The sequence below is a fragment of the Phaenicophaeus curvirostris genome, chromosome 2, assembly GCF_032191515.1.
Source record: "Phaenicophaeus curvirostris isolate KB17595 chromosome 2, BPBGC_Pcur_1.0, whole genome shotgun sequence".
NCBI classification, from domain to species: domain Eukaryota; kingdom Metazoa; phylum Chordata; class Aves; order Cuculiformes; family Cuculidae; genus Phaenicophaeus; species Phaenicophaeus curvirostris.
Genome location: NC_091393.1, coordinates 59,030,027 through 59,055,482, shown reverse-complemented (window position 1 = coordinate 59,055,482; position 25,456 = coordinate 59,030,027). Strand labels below are relative to the sequence as shown.

The 25,456-nt window shown below is 40.4% G+C and overlaps 1 protein-coding gene across 1 annotated transcript in view; it reads left to right on the top strand.

The window, feature by feature from the left end:
* The window catches only part of LOC138717357 (apolipoprotein(a)-like), a 122,352-nt gene that overhangs the window by 12,164 nt on the left and 84,732 nt on the right, over window positions 1-25,456 (top strand). Inside the window, exons 11-12 of the mRNA XM_069850873.1 lie at window positions 1,097-1,329; window positions 2,167-2,266. Coding sequence (XP_069706974.1) covers window positions 1,097-1,329; window positions 2,167-2,266 — 333 coding nt within the window. The remainder of the gene's footprint in view (window positions 1-1,096; window positions 1,330-2,166; window positions 2,267-25,456) is intronic.

The following is a 25,456-nucleotide window of genomic DNA, read 5'->3' as shown; positions in this document are numbered from 1 at the left end:
GGTGCAAAACATGGAGTCATATATATAATGATTAGAACTACCATTTAAAAGTTGCTTGTAGTTGTAATTGGGCATCCAGAATTGCATACACTGAATTTCCCCCCTTGATTTGTCTTCTTCAGACTAACAAATCTAGACCAGGGATGACTTAAAGGGCTAATCATAATTACTAATGTTCCAGTTGTTAGTAAGGGTTGGAAAGCAACAAGATGACAATTGCTAAGAAATCCATCATGCTTGGTGGATTGCAAGTGTAAGGAAAAATGTTGAGGCTTTTCTATTTTTTTAAATTTTCAGGTGTATTTTGGCATCAAAAATACCAATGAATTGAAACTGAAACATCCTCAAAGGGGACGATGTTTTTCAAAAACATTTTATAATTTTGAAATCGAGCTGCAAAATTGTGGAATTAATGTGTTCTGGCATGTTTGAAGAAAAAAAAAAGCTTTTTCAGTTTTTTTATTCTGTGACTGTGCTGTGATTCAGGGTGGGGAAATACAGCAGCTCTGCAAATTATTGAAGAAAGGAATTCTACTTCCCCCCGTCCCAGCAAACACAGGCATGAGAGTGTTCCTACTGAACTCAGTTGAAGCAGAGATTTTTGAGAATGGGGAGGATCTTTTGCATAAGTATTTATTTGATGTTCTTCTTACTATAAGAAAGAACCCTTTGATATTTAAAAATAAAAATTTTGGTAACTGCCAACAGTATGGATCTTCCTGCATATTTATTACTAATTCACATATTCACACAATTGTGTATGTTTATACATATGTACTTAGAAATTAAATTATTGGCATATTGGCCATTTATTTAGCTACTTAGCACATTGTCATATTATAGGCAAAATTGAAGCAAATTCATAATTTGTATTATATTTCCTTATGCATAAATATATTTATGACTCTGATGTACATGTGAAATATAACTCTCCACTAGTATGACAGCCCTAAATGCTGGTAATAAGATATCTGGCAAGAAATAAATAATTAATAATGTATTTGTCCCTGCATAGTACAGATCCATATCTTTTTGGTAAGATATTCTTATGATTGCTTCAACTCATGCAGCCTGACTACTGTATTTATTTTTACAGAGATTTGAGGGAAAACTATTGTAGAAACCCAGATGGTGATAACAGCCCTTGGTGTTTCACCACTGACCCCAGCGTGACATGGGAGTACTGCAATCTCAAGAGGTGTGATGATTACACCCACGAGCGCGCACCAAATGACCGCCCTGCAAGGACAGCAGAAAATGTTGGCCTAACTACACCCCTCACATCTGGTAACAGCTGGCTACAAGTGTCACCTCCTGTGGAGTCTACAGGTAATGAAACAGTAATCTGTCAAAATTATTCCTGAGTGATGCTAGAAAATAATTCATATCTCTCCTCCAGCTTTCAGATCTGTACGGTTGAATTTTGCAGCAAGTACACTTTACTCAGTTCATACCCTGTAGCCTGTGTAATTTTTCAGTGTGTCATGTAAGATGACTTTTTCATTTATGGGAACAAGAGGAAAATAGACAAAATTACCAGTTTTTCTGTAGCTGTGTGCTACTGAAATGTGATCAAAGTGAATGTTGTTCTTATGGGAATTTTGCTTCATTGCTTCCTTAGTTAATAGTCCACGTTGGTCAAAGTGATGTGACTTTTCTGAATGTATGGTAAAGCTTGCCAAAGATTAGTGACTTTGCAAAGGAAGGTGGCAGGGTTGGATAAAATATAAAATCCTAAACAGAGCTGTGTACTCTTACCTGTGGGCACTAGTAGAAAGTACCTGAAGCAATGTCCTCAAAAGCAACAATTGGTCTCAGTGTAATGGGCTGCTAGGTCTGAAATACGCTTCTCTCATGGAAGGTGCTTACTAATACAACTGGGCAAAACTCTTGGAGTCTTTTCATGTATTTGAAACATCTTGCAGAAAATATTTAGCCTGAAGTTGCCTGGGTCTTTTTTTCCAATTCACTTACCCTACACATCCAAGAGGACCATTCATCTTGACAAACTAGGGGACTGCATCACAGGGTACATTTTTGTCTTTCTGCTATAGACAACAGACAGCATACAAGTCCTAAACAAAGTTCTGTCTTGTTTCTGCTCACCACCACCACATACAGATTCAGCAGCTTACGATAATTTCCTTTTCCTCTTTTTTTCCACAGACTGCATTAATGGTAATGGTAAAGACTATCGTGGCACAGTAGCAAGAACTGGAAGGGGCAGGACTTGTCAAGAGTGGAATTCTCAGAAACCTCATAGCCACAGATATTTCACTCCAGTGACTCATCCAAGAGCAGGCCTGGATAAAAATGTAAACAGCTGTTAATGCCATTGGTATCATTGAACATTGTCTCCGTTCCCCATGGCCTCTCAGTAAACACTTCGTGTTTGGTCTTTATAGACGAGGTTATTTAAAAGTGATCACACTGATAGCCCAGACCTGTAATAGTATGGAAGAGGGAAGGATGCTCTTTACATCACCTAGGCTATCAGTACTTCACGCACAGAGGTACACCATGAGGTTGATGCTGACATGCAAGCAGCACAAAAGCAATCATACAGCTCTTCCCTGATTTCTGCAAACCCCGAAGTGATGCCTTTTGCTGTTTGTCATAAACTAGACAGGCTCCTGGCATATTCTCAGATCTGAACTAACTTGCTGTCACTGACTTTAAGTAAAGAAGAATTAGGGCAATAATAAATGTTCTATTGCAAAGCACTTAGTCATCCTATGTCAAACTACTTCTCTTGAGGCCTTAAAAAGCTTTAAAGCTAGGGTGACTCTTGGTGGATTAAGAAGAAGATAGCAAATTTATAATATTTTTCTAATTTAATCTAATGGATTTCAGATAAAGGAAACAAAATATTTTGTAACCAAAGGAAATAAAAAGCATTTAACATCCAGTTGAAAAGTAGTTGGGGGAAATAATTCAAAGTTTTAGTTTAACACTTTTGAGAAAATTTGCATTTTTTTTCATTCTGTGGCTAACATTCAGAGTCTTCATTCTTGTTTTTGTAATTATTACAGTATTGCAGGAATCCTGATGGAGATATAAATGGTGTTTGGTGCTTCACAACAGACCCAGAAAAAAAATGGGAGTACTGTGAAATCCCACGCTGCTGTAATTATCCTTAAAGACTTTTCTGTCCTCCTTTTCTGCAACTTGTTATGATAGTTACAAAATATTTTCAATCCAGCCATAAAAAAACTGCAGTAGCTTTAGATATGAACTTAGGTCTGTACGGAAGTTTGACACAAGCAGGCATCTGTAACAGTCAGCCAAAGTTTAGATACCCTGGTGCCAAGTCATCAGTAAGATTTCATAACAATCTGTATGCTGCTTATCATAAGTGAAGCTAAGCACTCAGTGTTGCTAGCTGAATTTGAAATATCCAGTGAAGCTGTGAAGTGAGGTATTCCTTCCCTGGGCTCCTCAAACACAGGAGGGTTTCCTTGATGTTCATGCTAGTCTTTCCATACACATCCTGGCAGGACTAATGCCTCCAAAACCTGCTCATACACATTTCCTGCTAATTGGGAGCACTGGAGATGACATCCTTTCCTCTGTTGACTTACTTTTTATTCTGATCTGGATATTAATAAGGTGACCCTAGATATTTTGCCTTTCTTTTGGGATAGGGCGTGAATTTGGTCTTGGATATTTTACGCAGATTTACTTAATTCTTTTTTTTTTTTTTCTATTTTAGGATAGTAATCAGTACACTGAGCAGGTATAGCATTTGCTCAAAAATTCAATAGCAAAAGAGATTGTACGTGTTGTGGTGCCCTGGCAGTGGGCATCAATAACAGCTGTAATGTACTAGGACTGCTGCTTGGCACAGCTGGCAGCCATCTCATTTCCTTTGCTCTTCCCTTCCTTGCCAGAATTTTGACAGATTTCTTTTTTTTAAATATGTCTAGAAGGGATATGGAAATTATTTCTTCTTCATCTTGTGTGTTATTTTTACTACGGTAACATCTAGAGGCCATATTCCTGTTCTGTTGGACAATGTAGCACTATAAAATAGTGAAGTGTTCACTACCTCAGGAGTATGTGATATTCTTCATGCCAACCATCTAATGTGTTCCTCTAAGCAGCAATGCATTATTATTGTGTACATTATCAACTAGATCTAAGAGCTCTGCAGGCAAAACAGATAAGGAAGGGTATACAAACCACACAGACCACAGCTGTAAAAACCTGCTCCCTAAGAGTGCTCTGGTGAACCTTCACTTTGAGATCTGATCTCTTCAAAATTGCCTTTGGACACTAGATTTTTAAACTAAGGTTTAGGGGAAGTTGCAGTTTTTATTACTATGTTTTTATTATGCAGTTTTATTTATTTATATCTAAAATTTATATTTTAAATGATGCAGGTTTTAATATGCAATTTTATTAATTGTTTCATACTGGAACTAAAAAATTTAACATTCATAGCACCGTATGCAACTCTGGGAAGAGTTAATTGGGTCCTTACTGAGCACCCAGGCTCAATCAATTTAAAAGATTCAGAGACATCAGGATTAACAAGAAAGTAGATTGAGCAGTGCAAGGGTAAAACTGGAATATTTTATGATAACAGGACAGTGACTACATTTTATTAATAATCTAGGGATTTGTTTGAACTCAACCAAGGTGTAGACTGTCATCTTCTAAAGATTTAGAAGTTGTTATTATTGTCCTGGCAATAGACTCTTCACTTTCTTTTTCTCTCTTTTCCTTTGAACTTCCCTACAGATTTTCTTTAGGGGTAGCACTCATTGCAGTTTTGCTTATCTTTTCTAACTACATACAAATATTTTACATACCTAACATTTTTTCCAGGTAAATTAATATTTTTACATGTCAAATGTGAAATATCAGGCCCAGGTTTAAATCGTAATATAATGGAGTCTAAAGGTTCTTGTTGTTTCTTTGCCCTTAGTTTCTATTAACCAATGTAAAGAGTGAAATCCTACAGAAGATAAGAAAATATCTTATGTCTTTCTCTTTTCATCTGAATGTGCTGTTGATGACATTACAGAACTGCTTTACAATTCTCTGCTGTACCTTTTTTTTATGCTGTAGCTTCTTCTGAGCATGACTGTGGAACAGTCTCAATGAGAATTCAGCGATCCTGTGTGCAATATAGCATGTGTGATGCATCTCCAGGGTCTTGGCCTTGGCACATCAGTCTCAGGAAGAGGTACTAGTATTCCCAACTGTATCACTATCCATGTGTGTCAGGTTTTCACAGCGAACAGATGGTAGAACAGATGCATATCCTTCTGGAGACTGGCCTTGGTTTCTATGTAAAATGCCTTAGCACCGTAAAATAAACATTTTTTCTTTATCACAATGTCCACAGGTCATTAATCCCAAACTCCCCACTTTCTCCTGAATCTCTAGAGAGCAAATTTGAACTGCAGTCACTAGGTACACCTTTTTCTACTTAAATGAGGAAGGAAAAATTCCCATTGATAACAATGACAGTTGATTGTATTCTGCAGTGGAGGATTTAAGCCCAGTAATATAGCCACCAACCAATGTGCATGAATGGATTTTGATCATCCTTTTTCACAAAGCATGGAATCTGGTTCAAATGTAAATTGATGCTGTGACTACTTCTATGGTCAGAAGCAATAGGAACACCTTCATCTTCCAGTTAAAAAAATAAAAGTTTATGCACAGCTTTTCCACAGCCACAATGAGACTGGCTGAACAGGAGATGAAGAAGTGTTTAGAGAAAGGCTAATGAAAATTGCTATAGAGTTGTTGGCAGTCATCATAATAAATATTATCCCAGAAAAAGTTAGAAGTCCATAGTAAGCTTTATTTAAAGGTCTAGTTCAAAGCAGAAGGATGTATCCTTTTATGAATTGCCAGTCATGAGAAATATATTGCATCATAAGTGACATTGTTAGGAAATGTAATTATTTCTGCTGAACTCCCACAAGCAAGAGTGCCCTGTTGCAAAAATTTCACCTTGGTGTCAAAATTCTTTCTATGTCTCATGTTTGGGAGCAAATAAAGCTTGGCAATTGAAAATCTGTGGTTGATTTCTCTTGCCATTGGCAAAAGACAAACTATGATTGGTAAAAGACTTGAATAAGGGGCGTATGGCTAGTTTGCTAATAATTTAAATTGTGTACAGCACAGGAGGTGAACAATCAATTACGTAGTCTTAGATGAATGTGATTGTCTTCTCTGTTCTAGTACCAACGTGCACCATTGTGCCGGCACTCTGATACATCCACAGTGGGTTCTTACTGCAGCTCAGTGCTTGCAAGAGTGAGTATCTCCTAGAACAAATGACATGCATTTCCAAAATCCGTATGAGAAAATCAACAGAGAAGCAAGCTGTACCAAATAAAGCACACTCTTTACTCTTTATTTCCTGCCTTTTTTGCCAGAAAGCTGATTTTTATCTTCTGCTCCTGCCTCAGTCAAACAGCAGAAGAGAAGTTACTTCTGTCATCTGCTCTCTCCCCCTCCTCAAAGCATGCTGAAAAGGGGTCTAATGATGTGCTGGCGGTAATTGCACTTGGAAAAAATGAAAAAAATTGAACTGTTTATATCAACCCACATTTTCCTCCTCCCCTAGAATAAATGCAGGCATCTATAGTCAGAAGCAGTAGCAACAATCTTACTAATTGCAGTTCTTCAGGGAAATCACTGAATTTTGTAAATGTAACATTTCTGACGGCAAGAATGGATGTATAACCTTGCCACTGCTATTTCTTCCAGGTCAACAGAACCTTCTTCCTACAGAGTCTTTCTTGGGATACAGAATCTCAATGCAGCAGAGCCATCCCTGCAAATTCAAAGTGTTCAGAAAATATTAAAGGAACCAAGTGGAGCAGATATTGCTTTGCTGAAGTTGAACAGGTACTATTTCAGTCCCAGTTTCTCCAGTGCTAACCTCTTTACTCTGAAGCCGTTTATTAGCTTAGCCTGGAGTTCACTCTCAGGGTAGTTGTGGGATGGTATGGGAGAGTGTGAGTCCTTTTGAGCATAAGCATCTATTCAAGTGTAAACCTTGAGTATCTCTCCTGCTAAAGGCCCCCACTGGCAGAAGATGTGAAATTTTTACGTGGTTTAGGAAGGACAAGGACTGGTTAAGATGGGAGGGATAGCCATCCACTTAGTGGCAGCTCCACTGAAACAGAGAGAGTGGAGGAAAACCTAAGCAGAATTGTGTCTGGAGGTTCTGCTTGGAGAGTTTTCATGCTTAGCCCTGAGAGCTGCGAGCTCCAACTGAATTTTGGCCAGAGGACATCCCAACTTCTGCATGGACCAAATAGAAGGGTCCTTTTACTGGCTTTCACAATCAGAACTAACCTTCACAGACTAGGTTCCTGACAGCAGTAGATCTCATTTAACAGTTTATTCAGACATTCACTGTACAAAGACTGTTTCCACCTGTCTGACTCCTAGGGTGATGTAACTTCCAGAAGATGCCTTATATTTTCACATCTATATTCGAGAGTCAATAAGGGAGCAGACAGTCCAAAGCAAAGACCTTTCTAAGCAACATTCTTACCTTCTGCCGAACTGCTTCCTAGGACTCTATCCATGTTGAGCTCCATTCCATTGCTGAAGCCTCCAGCCACAATACTGTGATGAATTTTATTTAGGTATTTTCTTTACTGAGGTGTTAGATTTAGTAATGCGCGAGATACTGCATGATGTCACCCACAGTTATGTCACCCACGGTTATATCACACACATAACCAAAACAGAAAGGAATTTTCTGCAATTTCAGCTATTTCTGCTTATTTAATCATTCATCCATCCATCCTTCCACTCTCCTGTGAAGTCCCTGAAAATGTCCACGATTTCTGAGGCAAAGAGCATCAGAGAGAAGTCAGGCTCACTCCACCTGCAAGGGTTGCTAGGGGCTGGGCTTGGGTTTGAGCTTGTGCATGTTCCTGTACACACTGCAGGGGTAACAAGAGATCAGCGCTCTAACACTGTGCTGCAAACACACTCACACTGTGACTGTTTCCACAAACATATCCCAGAGACTTTCAGTTCCTGCAAGTAACCTCTTTTTTCATTAAGTGACTAGGCATGATCTTAGAACCATCTATACAGTTCTAAGGCACCATCAGCTTCTCCAGCCTTCTCCCCAAGCCATTTCCATGCAGAGCCCTCTAGGCATGAAGACTGAACAAGCTGATGATATTTTTTCTAAGGATCTTTTAATCATTCTTTGTTTCTTTTCCAGTCCTGTAACAATTACTGACCATGTAAAACCAGTTTGTTTGCCTGAAGCCAAACGGATGGTAGAAAGAAACACAGTATGTTTTCTAACTTCCTGGGGAAAAGCAAGAGGTAAACCTAGGAAGGTTTTCAAATCCTCTATCAAAATATGTGTACTCATGGGAAAACACTTTACTTATGATTTAACTAAGTGAGAGTTTACTAGGCAACTTTGTTCTTTTTTTTTCTTTCTCTAAGAGCTTGATTCTCCCCCTTATTGCTCACATAAACTGAATTTATTAAACATGAGGAAAGAGAGAGGAGAATTAGACTGTCTGTTTTGGTCTTTCTTCAGCTTAGATATACTCTGTATTTGCACAAATAAGGACAATACTGAAATACACCCTTAAATTTAATTTTGACCTTCAGATAGATTTTTTTTTTTTAAAAAAAAAAGCACTTGGCTTCCTGAAGTCTAAACATTACTGTCTACATAGACTTCTGTAGGGACCTACACTAACTCTAGACAGACAGGACATACGGGCAAGACCTAGCCTTAAGGTCTTGTATCTGAGATATATGGCATCCTGTAAACTGTGGCGCTTCCAGCAGTGATGTTGGCATCTAATCTCATTCAATCCCAGCTGACACATACATGTTTGGCTTTGCTGAGCTACATGCGAGGGATGCCTCTCTCACTCCATTTGCCAGACAGCACCTTATTAATACTCCACCTATAAAATAAAGCAAATCAATTCTTCTTTGTGTGTGCATCCACAGATTTTTGTTTAAAAAAAAATATGAACAGAACACTGGTTTGCTGTTTCACTGTAAAAACCTTCCACAATATGTCGCAGTGCCTTTTCCCCCTTCTTTTTTTCATTTAGCTACTAAAATGATGCCAGAAAAATAATGCTTAAAAATAATTAGTGTAACTCATCAGCATTACCAAGAAACTCTTTTGTTCAGCATAGACAGTATTTACTGGCTTTGCTTTCATCTTGTTTCCCTTTTTTAACCCGCATTTTTAAATTTTTTGTTCAGCCTACCACATGGTGGCAGCTGCTTCCTATGTTCTAGTGTCAAAGCCACAAGGAAAAAAAAAAAGGTATATAGGCAAGCTATCTTCCTGGAGTGCATTAGGATGGAAAAATCAACAGGCCATTGTTGCATTTAAGCAGTGAGAAAGAAGGTCCTGTCATGTCATGCAACTAGTTCATGAAATCAGCAGGGGAGGAGGAGCAGAGCCAGAGCCCCACATCAAAGTAAACTGTATTTTGGGAAAATTCCAACTTTGCTTCCAGAAAATTCTCTTTTAGCAAAAAATATCTTTGGCTTGAAAGAGTTCAAGTCATTTAAAGTAAATCCAGGCTAACAATTCTCCCCCTGCCCCCAGTAAATAAGCCATTGCTACTGCATCATAATGAGAGCCTACAAACCGACACAAGGGTTCAGAATACTTAGCATCTGGGGGTTTGTGTATTTTGATAAACTTTGCAAAGAAGAATGACTTCTGATTCTTGAGGGTAGATATGATCCAAGTACAGAAATTTTGGAAGATTTAATAAGGTCCTTCAAAGACCTCAGAGACCATAGCAGAGCTAAGAATGGGTCCCAGTCCCTTCATTACTGTAGCTTCACTGAAGCACGGTGCTCATCTATAACTGTCATATTTTCTTGGCTTTTCTTAAAGGTACTGATACAGACAACAGATTAAAAGATGTTGAATTGCCTGTGCTTGAAAACAGAATATGTAATCTCCCTGAATTCCTGAATGGAAGTGTCAAGCTCAATGAATTTTGTGGTGGATTTACTTTTGGAAGCATAGGTAATTGTGAGGTGAGAATAATATAGCTTTGAATGTAAGCAGGTCAAATGACAATTTGTACTTTTAAGGCTCTGAAATAACTTCAGCAAGTCAAGACTTCTGCAGGAAGCATAAGAATTTAGGTATACATAGTGTTTTTTCACTCACACGGTCAACAAGAATAGCAGGGAAATACCATAGGGCAATTTTGCCTTCCTTTCAAAGCTGCTGGTTGACATAGCCTACTTATAGTAGTCTAGTGTTGTGAACGCTCCATCCTATCTGAAATAAAGCCTATGATTTGCTGACTGGACTACCCCTTGTTTGTAGAGACAGAGAGGAAACACTTGACTGTTTCTGGAGCAGCCTGGAGTTGTACCACATCTTGGTTTAATCTCTTGATTTAAAAAATCTTTAAGTACTTCCAGTTTTCTAATTTTCACAAGAATATAAACAAAATTTTAGAATGTTGTTCTCTTAATGGAGGGTATCATGTTGAGAGCTTCTAAATAAAAAGCTGGGAGCTACTTGATGACAGAATCAGATACAAAATGCTGACCTGTCTGAGCAGGTGTTCAAAACTGCTAGTGCAGATGATGTCTTTGAGAGTGTGGACAGTGCATTCATTGATAGGCACATAAATCTCTAGATGTAGGTACTCATCACCTGTCATGCCTGGATTTTAAGAAACAGTACTATAACAATTATATTCATTTTTTCCAGGATCAAGTAGGTCAGAGGATCTGGAAAACTGATAAACTTCATTTTTTTGTGTAATTGGCTTCACTTTGATCTGGGGATGTTGCCACATCCATGATTGGTGGTTGAGTCCCCCTTGTTCACCCCAAAGGAATGGCCTGGATGCTTGGAAACCACTTCCTCGCTACCCTACATTTTATTTGCTCAAGCAGATATAACAAAAAAGTCATCCCTCTCTCTCTACTGCAATTGTCTCAGTCACATTTTGAGGCCTTCAGAACTACCACTATATTATTCCTGCCCATATTTTACTGTTTGCATGTCTAGTGTCTCCATCACTAGAGAAGTCACTTTATTCTCTCTTGTCCGTAGGCTGAAGTTGGAGGACCTCTGGTCTGCCGAGATAAGGACAGATTTGTTCAATATGGAGTCACTTCTTGGGGACTGGACTGTACCCAGCCGTCAAAGCCTGTTTTTGTCCGAATTCCCAATTTTGTTTCTTGGATCAAAAATGCAATGCTTGCCCACTGAGTCTGGATGCAGGATAACTTTCCTGTAAAGCAGCCCCTGTGTCAGAAACAGCATTCCAATTATGGTTTTAAAATTGTACTCTTCATAAGAATCTTCAATAAATATCATTACTGCCTGAGCACAAGTAATTATTGCAAAAGAATAGCCAAGTTGACCGATTGTTACTGTCTCTCATTGTGTCTGTGCTGTGCCTAGGTAAGTCAACCATGTTGCATGTGGCAGCAGCTGTAAAGTCACTACTTCATCCTTCTCTTTTGAGACATACTCTCACTCCTGAAAGTGTCTTTCTCTTTGTTCAGACACCTGCTTTTCTCCTTTGTACGTACAAGCAGCTGGCCTATCCCTGTGTACAAGGTCTTCCCTATGCAAGAAACTTTATCCCAAATCAGGCCTGCCCCTGTACCCATCACTGGCATCTGGTTTCCTTTCCATTGCTGCTCCAGGAATGAGAAAGTAGCAACCAAACCCAGTTGCTGCCTTGGGTATGAAGAGACCAAACTAGACCATGCCTGTGCTTCCATGAGCTGCATGAAACCCCAGTGGGATTGCTTTTTCTTGAGGTTAATTCTCCTCATTCTAGCCACTGAAGTGGAGATTTGTGCTGCACTGTGCAATCACCTAAACTTCCTAGATAAGGCGTTTGCATGGGAAAAAGAACTATCCACTCCAGCAAACAAAACGGTGAGTTGGATGTCATACGGTACAGTTAACATGTTTGTGAGTCACCTGCACAGAAATCCTTCTCTCACTTGTGACACTCACAGTTCAGCCCTGACACAGAGTTCAGAAGCTAAAATAAACCGGTCTTATTTCCAGAAGAGACAAGGATGTCTCAGGGGGCTGGAGGAGTGAAGGTAGGTGCCAGTGTGCCACTGCTTGCCTCATCAGGCTTGTCAGCTTGTGCACCTGTGTGCTCTGTGGCAGGCAGATAGAGAAAGAAAGGGCACCCTCAGGTTAGTCAAGCCTCCCAGAGCCACAGAACCTGGCCTGATTGCCACCCAGAGCAAGGCAAAAAGGCTGTAAAAAGTAAACTTGAATACCTTCGGAACCTGTTGAGCACAATGTTTCCTGGAGCACATTAAAAGCTTTCTGCAATCTGGCACTTTCTTTCTACTCCTCATCGACTATTGCTTTTGTAAATTCTGCCAGTAGCGTTGTTCCTTCGAAAAACATTAGCACAAATTCTCTGTAATAAGTGGCCAAATCCAAAAACTGCTGCTGCTTCTCTTGGTGCCTGTAAGGCATTCTCCAGTTCCTATAGGCTTTGCCAAATGGAAATTTCACAGTTTTGATACTGCCTTTCTTGTAGACGCTGAACTGCACCTGCTGTGGTTCTGCCAACCTAGCTGAGACCATTGACTGCAGAGGTTTTGTACAGTCTGCCTGTGGTTCACAGATCACAGCAGCACAGATGTGTGCAGCTACATACTCCTCGTGGAACCCAACAACTCCCTCATTTGTTACTGAAATGCTGCTGCTGTTTCACATATACCAAAGGCTATTGTTCTTGATTTCAAGTTTCAAAAAAGGCCATTCTCCTCGGATGCTCTTCTCAGAGTACCTGTCAGTACTATTTGGATAGATTTGGGGTGACCATCAGGGTAGCTATTCCTGGGCTCTCTAATAAACATGACAATTTTCGTTTCACCATGCATTCTGTTTGGAAATTGCATTTCTTTCCTCAAAATCCATGTGATTTATTAGCAGCACATTCTCTTGCTACAGGATGTTTTCAGGGGCTGAAAACTCTCTTTGACCTGGTTCTGCAGTTGTTTTGAGTGTTTTCTGGGTGTCTTTTTGTGTCTTGGTAGGTTTTTTTTTATCTTTGATGAGAATACAGTCTGGAAATCCCACATTATTTTCTCCAGCTGAGAAAATGACTGCAGTTTTAGCTGTTCTCTTGCAGCATGGGAATTCTTTATTTACTATGAGTTATCTGCATGGTTTTGGCATGTAATTATGCACTACTTGTGGCAAGGATTGTTGCATTTTTCAGTCTTTCAGTGTGTCTAACTAATATACCTATTTTTATATTTATCTATTTTTATATTTACAGTGCAACTCACTAGGACTGTGTAAATACATTGTCATAGAAATTAGGGACATGGACCTGACATAACAGGTGCAATTGATAAAACTGCTCAGTAAATTTTCCATGTTTTCTAATGAAAAATTTCCTGATCCAAGCTCAGTGCTGTGTCCAGAAAATACAAGCTGCGGAATATAATGGCAAGGTCTTTTTGCATAGGTACAGAAAAATTATTAAAGAATAAAGGATCTCTATATAACATCTATTAATCTTGAACCATCATCAACAAAGAAGATATTATTGTACGTTATACTTGCACACATAAACACATATGCTCACACATGAACACACACACACACAAAATCTGCCAAAATATTAAAGTAGATCTGAAGGTTATGTTCTCACCTCACTGACATGTTGTTGAAAATCTCATTGACTTAGGTTGCTTGAAATGATCCCACTCCATGCAGCCTTGAATGGAATATAACAGCATCATTGCTACCTTGCCATTTTTAGCATTTTGTTTCAGTAAGAATAAACTGGTTAAAACATCCTTCCTTTATACAAGTTACTGAGTTAATAACAAGCACAGAAATAAACCTACATGTATGTGACAAATGGAAATTCCACTGGCAATCTTAATACATACATTACGTGGAAAATGGACATTGTTTTTCCCTCTCTTCTGTAGCTGTCATAGAAGCAAGGAGCTATAAATGTTCATCCTATTTCACTGACATTTCTAGACAGGCCATTTCATCACTAGCTGTAACCATTGGTAAACAACACGCTGCTGCAGGGATCGTTGTACATAACTGTCTAAGTGTGTTGACAAATACCAAAACAGCACTGAACAAACACCACGCATTTGCTGGGGGCATTTGGGCAATTGTTGAATAAAATGCAAATTCTCTCCACAAATTCTCTTCTCTGCTTTTCTAACCAGAAGTGGAAAAGCAGCTATTCTGCTCTTCTGTTCTACATTCTTCTGCTAAGTAGCCATCACCCTCATCCGAGGACTCCCCAGTAACTCCAAATATTTTGAACAGACACTCACTATCTTATAGACTCTTCTAAGAAGAAAATCTAATTAAAAGGAAAAATAGACATACCGGTTGAATTTGGGCCCTGTTGCGTGCTGCTCTTCCATTTCAGTTGCACAGTCCCACACATAAGGACTGACTAGCACTCACAGGCAGGGTGGTGGTTGCCGTACATTAGGAGAATTAAAAAATCAAGAAACAATAGGGTTGCTTGCAAGACACTTGCTCCCACTGACAGAAACATGGAATAGGCTACAGCCGATCAGCGCAGTGGTTTTGCTGAACCGTTTCCTAAAGCACTACACTAGTGCTGGGCGTTACATGCTGGGACACTCGAGCAGGACTCAAAGCTGCCCACCAGGTTAGGCTGCTATAAACCATTCTTAACTTAGTTACGGTTTCTCCAAAGCTCTCTGTCTACGAAATGGAGAAAGCTTTTGCCACCCTACCTGGCGGTGATGTGATGAATTTGTCCCTCATGTACAAAGAGTTCTAGCACACATTGTGCTAAACACCATGGCTCCTGAACTGGGCATTATTTCTAGATATTTACAGATGAATTCACACCTCACCTCCATGCTTTTAAGGCTGGAAAAGGACTGCATTTTCTCTTAATCACCTGTAGTAAAGGCTGCAGATTCTCTATTGCGTAAGTGCTCTTCTCGGCTCTGTTAAAGGCAATTGCATGGTCCATGTTTATTCAGATTTTATTTCAGCAACACAGAAACACAAGTAGTTAATTCTTTAGATCTTTCAGCTATAAAGATGACACTCAGCTTCCTCGCTTCCCAACCTCTCCGCTTCTCATATGCTTGTCTCACTTTATGCTGCTGATTTCTTATGTTTAGCAGAAGCCTGAACAAATTACAATCTTAAATCCCAAAACTTTCACAGCTGAAAAAACATCCTGTGTTACCTCACTGTCATAATTGCTTTCCTTTCCTCGGATACACTAGTGTCCATGGCCAGAAACTGCCATAGAAAGATGAGCTTATCCACCAGGTCTTCTGCCCTATGAGTGCCTTCATGCGTAGAGCAGGGACAGAATTTGGTTTTAACTTGGCTGTCTTTTTCCTTCCTGAACACCTTCCCACATTACCACAGCACATCCTGTTGTTAGAAGTCATCCACGTTATTCCTTTGCTTTCGCTGCCCAAAGTTCCCTCTGTCTCTGTGAATCAGGACTATGTAAATCTCTTTTGTCACTTGTTCTGGTTGTCTTTGAAAAGAAAAATACCTTCCTTATTTCCCAGCAACTCGTGTATCTCTGCCATAGCATTACCCTTTGGGGCTCTTGTATGAGCACCTTCAGTTCACTATTACTCCAGTCTTGCAGCCGTGCCTTCTCTTAGAGCTGCCTTTTGAGATTTTCCCCTTCAACTTACTGAATCTTACTTTTGTTCCTTTCTCATTTTGGCAAATAACTGATATCTATGTAGTTGTTTTCTGCCTTTTTCAATTCTGAAATTTAGGGAAATTACATTTAGGTGAATTTATTTAATAAGGTGTGACTCGTGTTCTGACATTGTTTGCAATTTCTTTTGCAGGGGATTTTTCTGAGCTTACAGTAAACCCAATTTCAAGGGTCAACTTCTATTTAAAAAGCCTCCTACTGTTGTTTATATTTTAACCACTGTGCTAACTAATGTACCCTGACTCTGAAATAAGACCTGATAAACTTCCACCTATCGTAGGCCTCACAATGGTCAAACAAATGAGAACAAACACCACAAGACCAGAACTGGGGAAAGATTTAGATACTACGTGGATCAATGAAGGAAAAGAGGCACAAAAGAAGATAGACAAGTCAACAGTTTACAAGAGATCCTTCCAAGCAGGATGTCTTGAGAGGTCTCATCTTTGCCACAAGACAGCAATGAGGAGTGCCAGTCCGGACTTTTCTCCATTTTTGACATTTTCTTGTGGAAAACACACAGAATCATCATTTTTGTATGAGGATCAGTTGTTGACAATATCCCCAAGTCTAGTTTTCCAAGATCGGATCCATTAAGATAGAGATGGAAATTGTATCTCTAAATCTACATTGTCACCTTTGAAAGAAATGGTACCACAAGTTTTCTTTCCTTTCTTCAGAGATAAATCAGGAGAGTCCACACCGAAGCATGTACATTTTAAGCAGGTTCAATAGCGATGAGACTGAGAGAAGAACCTTGTCCTGAGCCAGAACCAAGTTAAAAGTGGCAACTGAGGGAAAAAGTGTGGGCCTTTAGCACAAGGAAAGCTTGAAATAGAGTCCTTGCTTATATGCTACATATAGATGTTCCCAGGCTATCCTGAACATGTTAGCACACTTGTGGCTACACCAGTTAGCTCCTTTGGTTTTGAAAAACTGTGGGAAAAGCTAACTGATTAAAATCTCTAAAATACAGTGTTCACCAAAGAGTTTTACAAACTCAACTAAAACTTCAGACTTTTCAAGCCTCTCCCATGTAGGAGAAACAGCTACATGTAACCCACATACACAGCTTTTTCCTTACACTTTAATCAGCAGATGATAATGCAGCAGCCCAGTGAATATGTCAGTGGAAATGGAGGATATGGAAGGATGGGGAATGTGCCAGAGGTGCTAGGGAGGGCAGGACTGTACAGAAAATAAATTTTGCATTGGAGTAAGAAAAAACACTCTCTGAGAATTTCTAGTAGGATGGAGGCATGGGGACAGGAGAGAAGATGCTGGCTGTGTCTGGGGACAAGGGAGTGACCAAGGGAGTCAAGAGTTGTGGAGAAGGAGAGAGAGAACCTAGGATCTGGGGTGAAAATTGAAAAGGGGGTTAAGATTTTTAAAACCACATGGGCCTAAATCAGACTTAAGTAGCTCTCACACAGAATCACAGAATTACTAGACTGGAAAAGACCCACCGGATCATTGAGTCCAACCATTCCTATCAATCACTAAGCCATGCCCCTCAGGAATTCATCTACCTGTCCCTTAAACATCAACAGGGAAGGTGACTCAACCACCTCCCTGGGCAGCCTGTTCCAGCGCCCAATGACCCTTTCCATGAAAAATTTTTTTCTGATGTCCAGCCTGAACTTCCCCCGGTGGAACTTGAGGCCATTCCTTCTTGTCCTGTCCCCAGTCACCTGGGAGAAGAGGCCAGCTTTCCAGCCAGACTTCTCCTAGTCTGTAGCACTGCACAGGGTTGTTGCACTCCAGGTGTAGGACCTGGCATTTGGCCTTGTTAAACCTCATGCCATTGGACTCTGCCCAGCGGTCCAGCCTGTTCAGATCCCTTTGCAGAGCCTCCCTATCATCCAGCAGATCGACACTTCCACCCAGCTTAGTGTCACCTGCAAACTTGCTAAGGGTGCACTCAATGCCTTCATCCAGGTCATTGATAAAGACATTGAACAGGGCTGGACCCAGCACTGAGCCCTGGGGAACCCCTCTTGTCACTGGCCTCCACCTGGAGTTAACTCCATTTCCCACCACTCTCTGGGCCCGGCCATGCAACCAGTTTTCCACCCAGGAGAGGGCGACCTGGTTAGTAAGACCTGCCTTTTGTGAACCCGTGCTGACTGGGCCTGATCACCCGGTTCTCTTGCATGTGCTTCATGATAGCACTCAAGTACCACCTGTTCCATGACTTTGCCTGGCACTGAGGTCAGACTGACAGGCCTGTAGTTCCCTGGGTCCTCCCTGCGACCCTTCTTGTAGATGGGCACAACATCAGCCAGCCTCCAGTCCAGTGGAACCTCCCCAGCCAGCCAGGACTGCTGGAAGATGATGGAAAGGGGTTTGGCAAGCACATCAGTCAACTCTCTCAATACTCTTGGATGGATCCCATCTAGCTTCACAGACTTGTGGGTGTCTAGCTGGGCAAGCAAGTCTCTAACTGCCTCCTCTTGGAGCATGGGAGATTTGTTCTGCTCCTCTAACTCCTGCATATGTACACACAGGGAACAACTTTCCTTACTATTAAAGACTGAGGCAAAGAAGGCATCAAGCACCTCAGCCTTGTCCTCATCTCATGTCACTATTTTTCCATTTGCGTGCAATAGGGACTGAATATTCTCCTTGGTCATCCTTTTATTGTTAATGCATTTATAGAAAGATTTTTTGTTATCTTTCACCAACTTGGCCAAGCTGAGCTCTAGTTGGGCTTTAGCCTTCCTGATTTTTACTCTGCACGATCCCACTTCCTCTGTGTAGTCCACCCAAGATGCCTGTCCCTCCTTCCAAAGTTCATAGACATTCCAGTTCTTTTTGATGTCCCTCAAGATCTCCCTGCTCAACCAAGCTGGTTTTTTTTTTTCCCCAACAGCTCCTTTTCTGGAACATGGGGATGGCTTTCTCCTGAGCTGCTAGGATTTCCTTTTTGAGGAGCTCCCAGCCCTCGTGGGCTCCCTTGCCCTTAAGGACTGTCTCCCATGGGACTTTGTCAACCAGCCTTCTGAACAGTCCAAAGTCTGCCCTCTGGAAGTTTAATGTGACTGTTCTGCTAATCCCCTTCCTCATCTCACCTAGGACTGAGAATTCTACCATCTCATGATTGCTTTGTCCCAGGCGTCCTCCAACCATAGCATCCCCCACAAGGCCTTCTCTGTTCACAAAGAGCAGGTCCAGGAGGGCACCTTCCCTTGTCGGCTCACTCACCAGTTGTGTGAGGAAATTGTCTTCCACACACTCCAGGAACCTCCTCGACTGCTTCCTTTCTGCTGTATTGTACTTCCAGCAGATATCCAGAAGATTGAAGTCTCCCATAAGGGCAAGAGCTAGCAATCTTGAGACTACTCCCAGTTGTTTATAGAAGAGCTCATCAGCTGCTTCTTCTTGGCTGGATGGTCTATAACAGACTCCCATCACAGTATCCACCTTCTTGTGGGCTCCTCTAATTTTAACCCACAGGCACTCGATCCCATCATCGCCATAATCAAGCTCAAGGGTATCAAAGCACTCTCTAACATAGAGGGCTACCCCACCTCCTCTCCTGCCCTTCCTGTCCCACCTGAAGAGTCTATACCCCACCATAGCTGCACTCCAGTTATACGAGCCATCCCACCACGTTTCCATGATGGCAACTACATCATAATCTCCTTGCCCTACAATAACTTCCAATTCCTCCTGCTTGTTGCCCATGCTGCGTGCATTGGTGTAAATGCACTTCAGCTGGGCTGGTGAACCCTCAGCTCTTGTAAAGGAAATAGTGTTCATTCCCAGTTGACTGGTCCGGTGTAGCCTGCTTTGTATTCTGCTCCTTCCTTTTATCCTTATTTCTCAATGAGTAATTGTTCTAAAAACTGATAAGCCTGGGCCCCCATATAATTGCACAGTATCCAAATGCTTCTCTCTGTCACCTCTGAAGTGTTTTCCTCAGCTGAGTCCAGCTGCCATCAGCTCCTTTCTTGGGCCCATCTGCTTTGTTTCTCTAGCCTAGAGTTAGCCGTCTTCCAAGACTCTACAGATATCCCACACTTTGCTGTTGGTCACAAGCTGGACTGAACAGCTTCAAGCACAGAAGACAACCTGATAACATGGTATTACAGCACCCAACAGGACAAAAACTTGTAGAGGACTACAAGCACAATCAGCTCCACATTTTTCACATAATCTGTAAAACAGCAGCTAATCTGGTTCCAATACTAGAATGACTCTCTTAGATGTTTACTCCAGCACCCCTAGATTTATCCCAAGCCCTCAGTACAATGCATTTTCTACCTGAAATAAGCAGAACAACAGGAAGTGGATCAGCTCACTAGGTTTTAGAAGGAACTCATTATTCTATGAACTTTTTGCCTTAAATTGCCCAAGCCAGAACCGCATGACTCAACAGCATCCATTCAAACATCTTCCCCTCATCCAGTATTCAGCCCCCTCCTATCTCTGTTGAGTCACTAGCACGTTAGAGTCAACAAGTTGTTTTGAAGCAATACCAGTGACCTAACATGCAAGAGAAGCCATGAAGTGATGCTGCATTGCAGTCTTTCCAAGGCAAAGGCTGCTTGGGAACTGCAGAGTGAGCTGATGTTGAAATCAGGATAACAAATGGATGAGCAAAGTCTGACATCCTCACTTGATGAGTTTATTCAAGCAGTGTGAGGTTAAATGTCTGGTAAGAAAGAACATTAGAGAGCTATCCTTTCTTAAACCTAGTCACACCATCAAATTAAAATGAACTCTTAAGTATTATTCTCAAATAAAAGAAAAACAGGAAAACTCTAGGTCAAGGAAACATAAAAGAGAAGGAATTCTTTAATAAAGAAGTAACAGTAAACTATTTTACGTAGCTAATATTATCTGGATGTGATAATCATGCTTATCCTGTGATTAAATGGAAGTTGGCCCTTATAAATCAATACAGATATGCCTGGTTGATGTTACCGTTGGAGTTCTAGTGTCAGGAGAAATTCAGGTTCTGCCTGGATGCATGATTTCCCATGCTTTCCAGCAGCACAATTCCTGTTTGTTCTCTAGCAAAGAAAGATCTAAACATTTGAGAACAAAAACATGCCCCACAAAACAAGAGAGTGCCTTCACATTTCCTCGCATCCGGTACAAATGATTGAGTCTGATTTAGTAATACATCCAATTCAAGGTTGTTTGGACAGCCACGGCAAAGGGGGTCACAGCACAGGAGAATGATTAACTTAACCTACCTGCCTTGTTTGTTTGATGCTGTCTCACTCCAGTACAAGTCAATAAAACTTTGTGCACCAACACACACAACTTCCAGCACCCGCCACCTGGGCCAAAATGGGGATTAGCAAAGCCGCCTTTCTCTTTCTTTTCTGGCTCAGCTCAGGTAAGAGTCCTTTGCCTTAAGCTTACGTAGGTGAAATGAGGGCTTGCAAGCTCCACTTGGTGAAGGTCCGTCCCCAAATCCCTGTGTCACCTCTTACTTGGATGATGATGGATTTGGGGCTTGCTGTCCAGAGAGAGATGCTGTGGAAAAGTGAGAGCTGTGATTGCTCCAGAGTTGTGCCCATTAGAGGTTCCAGAAGAGCAACAGCCTTGGTGTCCGTGTGGGGAACTAATGGCTCCCTGCAAACATGTCCCGTGGCCAGAAACAGGGGCTTCTTTGGAAATTGGCCCATAAAAGTCTTGCTACAAAGACACAGTTGTCTCTGGTTTCATCCTGGGGTTGGTTGTTTTCCCTGTTACCGCCAAATACTGTGATGCTTATTTTGATTGTTTTAAAATTTGTAAATGCATCGTGAAAACAAAATCAGAAAGAAAAGGAAAAGTTGTTGTGCACTCTAGAGTTTCAGTCTTTATTGATAGCCACAAACTTAACAGGATATTTTTCATTCCATGTGACAGGGAGGCCAATATCTGGTCAGCTGTAGTTTCTGCTCTATTTTTGGTGCTGCAAGACAATTTTTGTGGAAGACAGTACAAAACAATTTGTAACACACAAGAACGGAGTAAGGGTCTTTACATGTATGGTTTTGGGTTTAGTAGGTTGTAAGTCTTACAGAAATATCAAATAAGTAGTCTTTGTCCTGAAAACTTCAGATTTCAGTGAACTGTGGGAATCAGATGGCATGTGTTCTTTCAGGCCTTCTGTGTGACTACACAGCCTATTGTGATTGCAGTTAAAAATACAGTTATGAGTGTGCCACATATAAAAAACGTAAATAACATACACAAGAATTTCACGTATCTAATTTTAAAATATTAAAAATATAACAATTAGAAAAATGAATGATTAGATTTTATCTAGAAATACTGGAGATATGGTCCAGCACAAAAAAATCTAGATATTATTTAATGTTAAGGATGACCATCTTATTAATTCTGGTTTTTAAGCTTTGGTTTTGCAGAATAGCCTCGTTTAAATCAAATGCACTTCACAATATACAGGGGAGGAAAATATAGGATTTGGGCTTTTGTCTGCAATACTTGGCTTTTGTTTGCAAATCCTTTATCAAATGGTTGTAAATATTTGCAATTCTGAATAAAGCAGTAGTAAATCTTTCTGACACTGAAAAAAATCTACAGACATAGGGAAAATGGTAGCAAGAATATTTATTGCATTTTTATGCAGCTTGCATATATTTTCTTATTTCTTTCCTGAAGGAGTATGCCCTGCCAGGTAATAATAGAAAAGGAGGGAAATGTTTTAATGACTCAAATCAATGATGACACTGTCAATATTTTAAATCTAAAATGCTGTTATTATTAGTACAATGTGTCAAAACAAAACATAATTAAGTTTGCATGGAAGTTGTACCACACTAGGAATTCTTTACTTGCATTTCTTGTCCTTGTGGAAAACGTCACAGCATCCCTATGATATTATTTTGACCTAGTTTAATGTTTTCTCTCAAAACCCATTTCTTCTTAATGTCATTTTTGTTTTAAAATAACTAGTGGAATCAGTGATTCCTGTGCTGGTCAAATGAAATTTTATTGTATCCTTTTTCACTCTGTCTTTTTTATTTTTTCCTAGCTGCTATCCTTTGCTTTCATCCATACTGTTAAACTATCAGCCCTTAGGATCAAACTCTTCCCTAGCCTATATCCTGAAAGAAAACTCTAGTAGTTTCTCTGGATTTATAAATGTGTGAAAGGAAGAGCAGTTTGGCTTTTGTGCCTGTTTTATCAGTTCCATGCTGTAGGTGGGAAATTATCTTACCAAAAACACTCAACTGCAGGCTGAGCTAGCACTCAGGTGAAGAGATACAGCTGTACTGGGAGGCACAAAACAGGACACAGCGAAGGACCGAGATGTGTTGCAAAGGCCATGAGCCAGCTGCGTATTTAGAGTCATATTCTCCTCTGGTAAAGAAACTGTAAAAATAACAGGACTCATGCAACAGCAGGAACCTGCAGCTGGAAGTCATGAAAGTCATAGTTCTAGGAGCACTCAGATAAACAGGTGTGGTAAACACTCAGAGCATGCACAGCTGTAACAGAGAAAAAGAAAATACTAAACAGCAAAGTCCTTTATAAGAAGGAATGTACTTCAACATTTTTTGAGTTTACCACCAAACATATCTTTACTTTTTAACATCTTATATATTTCATGTGCAGCTGTGTCTTAGGGGTTGTTAAGTGAATTTTTCTACCATTATCTATTATTTGTGATAATTCACTGCAATGGACAGCAACATCTGCTAACTTACTTAATAATTTAGTTCAATACAGAGTTATTAGAAAAATGATAAACCAAACATGAGCACAGCTGATAGCCCCAGTTATTGAGGATAGCTTGTTTCTTGCAAGAACAAGGAGCTTGCGAAAAGAGGCATTTATGGGGTGGCTGATAAAACTGAAGTTATTCCATGTGGGTCAGTATCAGTAATGGACAATCATCGTTTCACATACTTCCTGAGTCCCATTTCTCCACTTCCTACAAAGTATGGGCGACCAGTAATTTCTTTCCGAAACACCTCTTTTTTTTCACTTCTTGTGTTGTCGACTCTGCTCCCATCACTTTATAACGCAGGAATGTGCTCCTTGTTATACCTTCACAGTGATACAAAAAGCACTGTTCAAGCCATTTCTCTGTCCTGACTTACCTTGGCTTTCAGTGACACTATCCTTTACCATTCTAGGAAGGTGAGATTTACCCATATTTTGTTACCATTAATCCAATTATCCCAGCAATTAAATCATGGTGTTACTCAACTAGATAACAAAGAATTTAACATATAATTTTGAAATAAATCGTATTAGCATTCAACCCTTTCTCTTTTTTTTCCTTTTAGTGCAAGGAAGTATACTAGACAGCTATGTGAGAACAGAGGGAGCTTGGCTGCTCAACCCAAAGAAGCAAATTTATAAGACAAATACTGAAGAAGAATGTGCAGAACAATGTGAAACTGAAAGTAAATTTCCTTGCAGGTAATTTCCACTGATTCCCAAATATATCTTTCATTGCAGATGATGAAGCAGTTTGCCTCGTTTATCAGCAGTCTGAACTTTTGAGGGATTCCTTAGGAGCATGTATTTCTGAGGTTTGCTGGAAAAAACAAAAGATATATAGAAACAGAATGTCTGGGACATATGGGTGAAGACAGCAGAAACAGAGAAATTATGTTGATTTTTTATTGGAAAACATTGTAATATCTTGATGCGCAGGTTGGCACACTGAAAACCAACTTGGCATGGTTTTATCAAAACTCTTAACATTTGTTTTGCAATAAAGAGTCATAATTACTTGCTGGGAAATTTAGGACAGCAATAATAGCATTGCTTATATTCATTGTATTACCTATTGTCTTGCTGATACATCCATTATTCTGAATTTTACTGGAATTTGGACTTAAATGACACATTTATTTTGCAAAAGAGACAGAGACCTAAGAGTCGATGATCCTATACCCTACTTCCAGTTAAGCCTTCTCTTTGCACCTGCATTTAACCAGGCCCAAGGGGCAAGAAAACGTGAAAGATATTGACCAGTCTGTACCACTGGTACCTTTGCTCAGGCTCCTGCCTTAGGAAGCCTATTGCTTTTAGCCTAAGGATTCTGAGCCTTATGTACCAAAGTGGCAGAGCCTGCTGAGCTTCAGCAGCAGGCAACTGGAGTAATGAGGTGGTAGGCTGTCCTCACATATAAGGCAGGGAGGTTTTTGAACTCAGCTGACCAAGTGCAGGGCTCTTCCAGCATTACGTTCTCCATCAGGCTTTTGTTCAAGGCAAGGATACCCTGGTGATGACTTTTCAATCAGAAAAAAAAATCAGAAGGGACTGTGAGATGTTTTTTAAAGAGGTGTAACCCATAAGAATGATGGATTTGCTGACTGGCTGTGTGAAATACCACACATTCCCTTTGATCCTGCTCCCCTCTCTGAAAACCACACAGAGAGGACAGAGCTTCAGCAGCACTTGTCTCAGTAGGGAGGAAGGCAAGAGAGGCAGGTCTATATATTCAGATTAAGTGTTTACAGTTTGCAGAGGATTATTGTTCACTTTGGAGGCATATTCAGATGCAATATCATTCCTTTGCCTCTGCCTCAGATCTGAGCCTACCATCAGCAGTCACTGGAATAACATCAGCGTTGTCTTGTCATTGCCTCCTTAATCAATTGCGTGAGATCTATTAAAATCAGTAAATAGATGCTGCCTGGCAGGGAAAATTCTGTGTGAAGAAAGGTGACTGCTAGGCAGAGCTTTAACACCACGTCAGCACTGCAGCACCATTACATCGGTGCTTCAGACCAATGAGTTCAGATTCAGACTTGTTA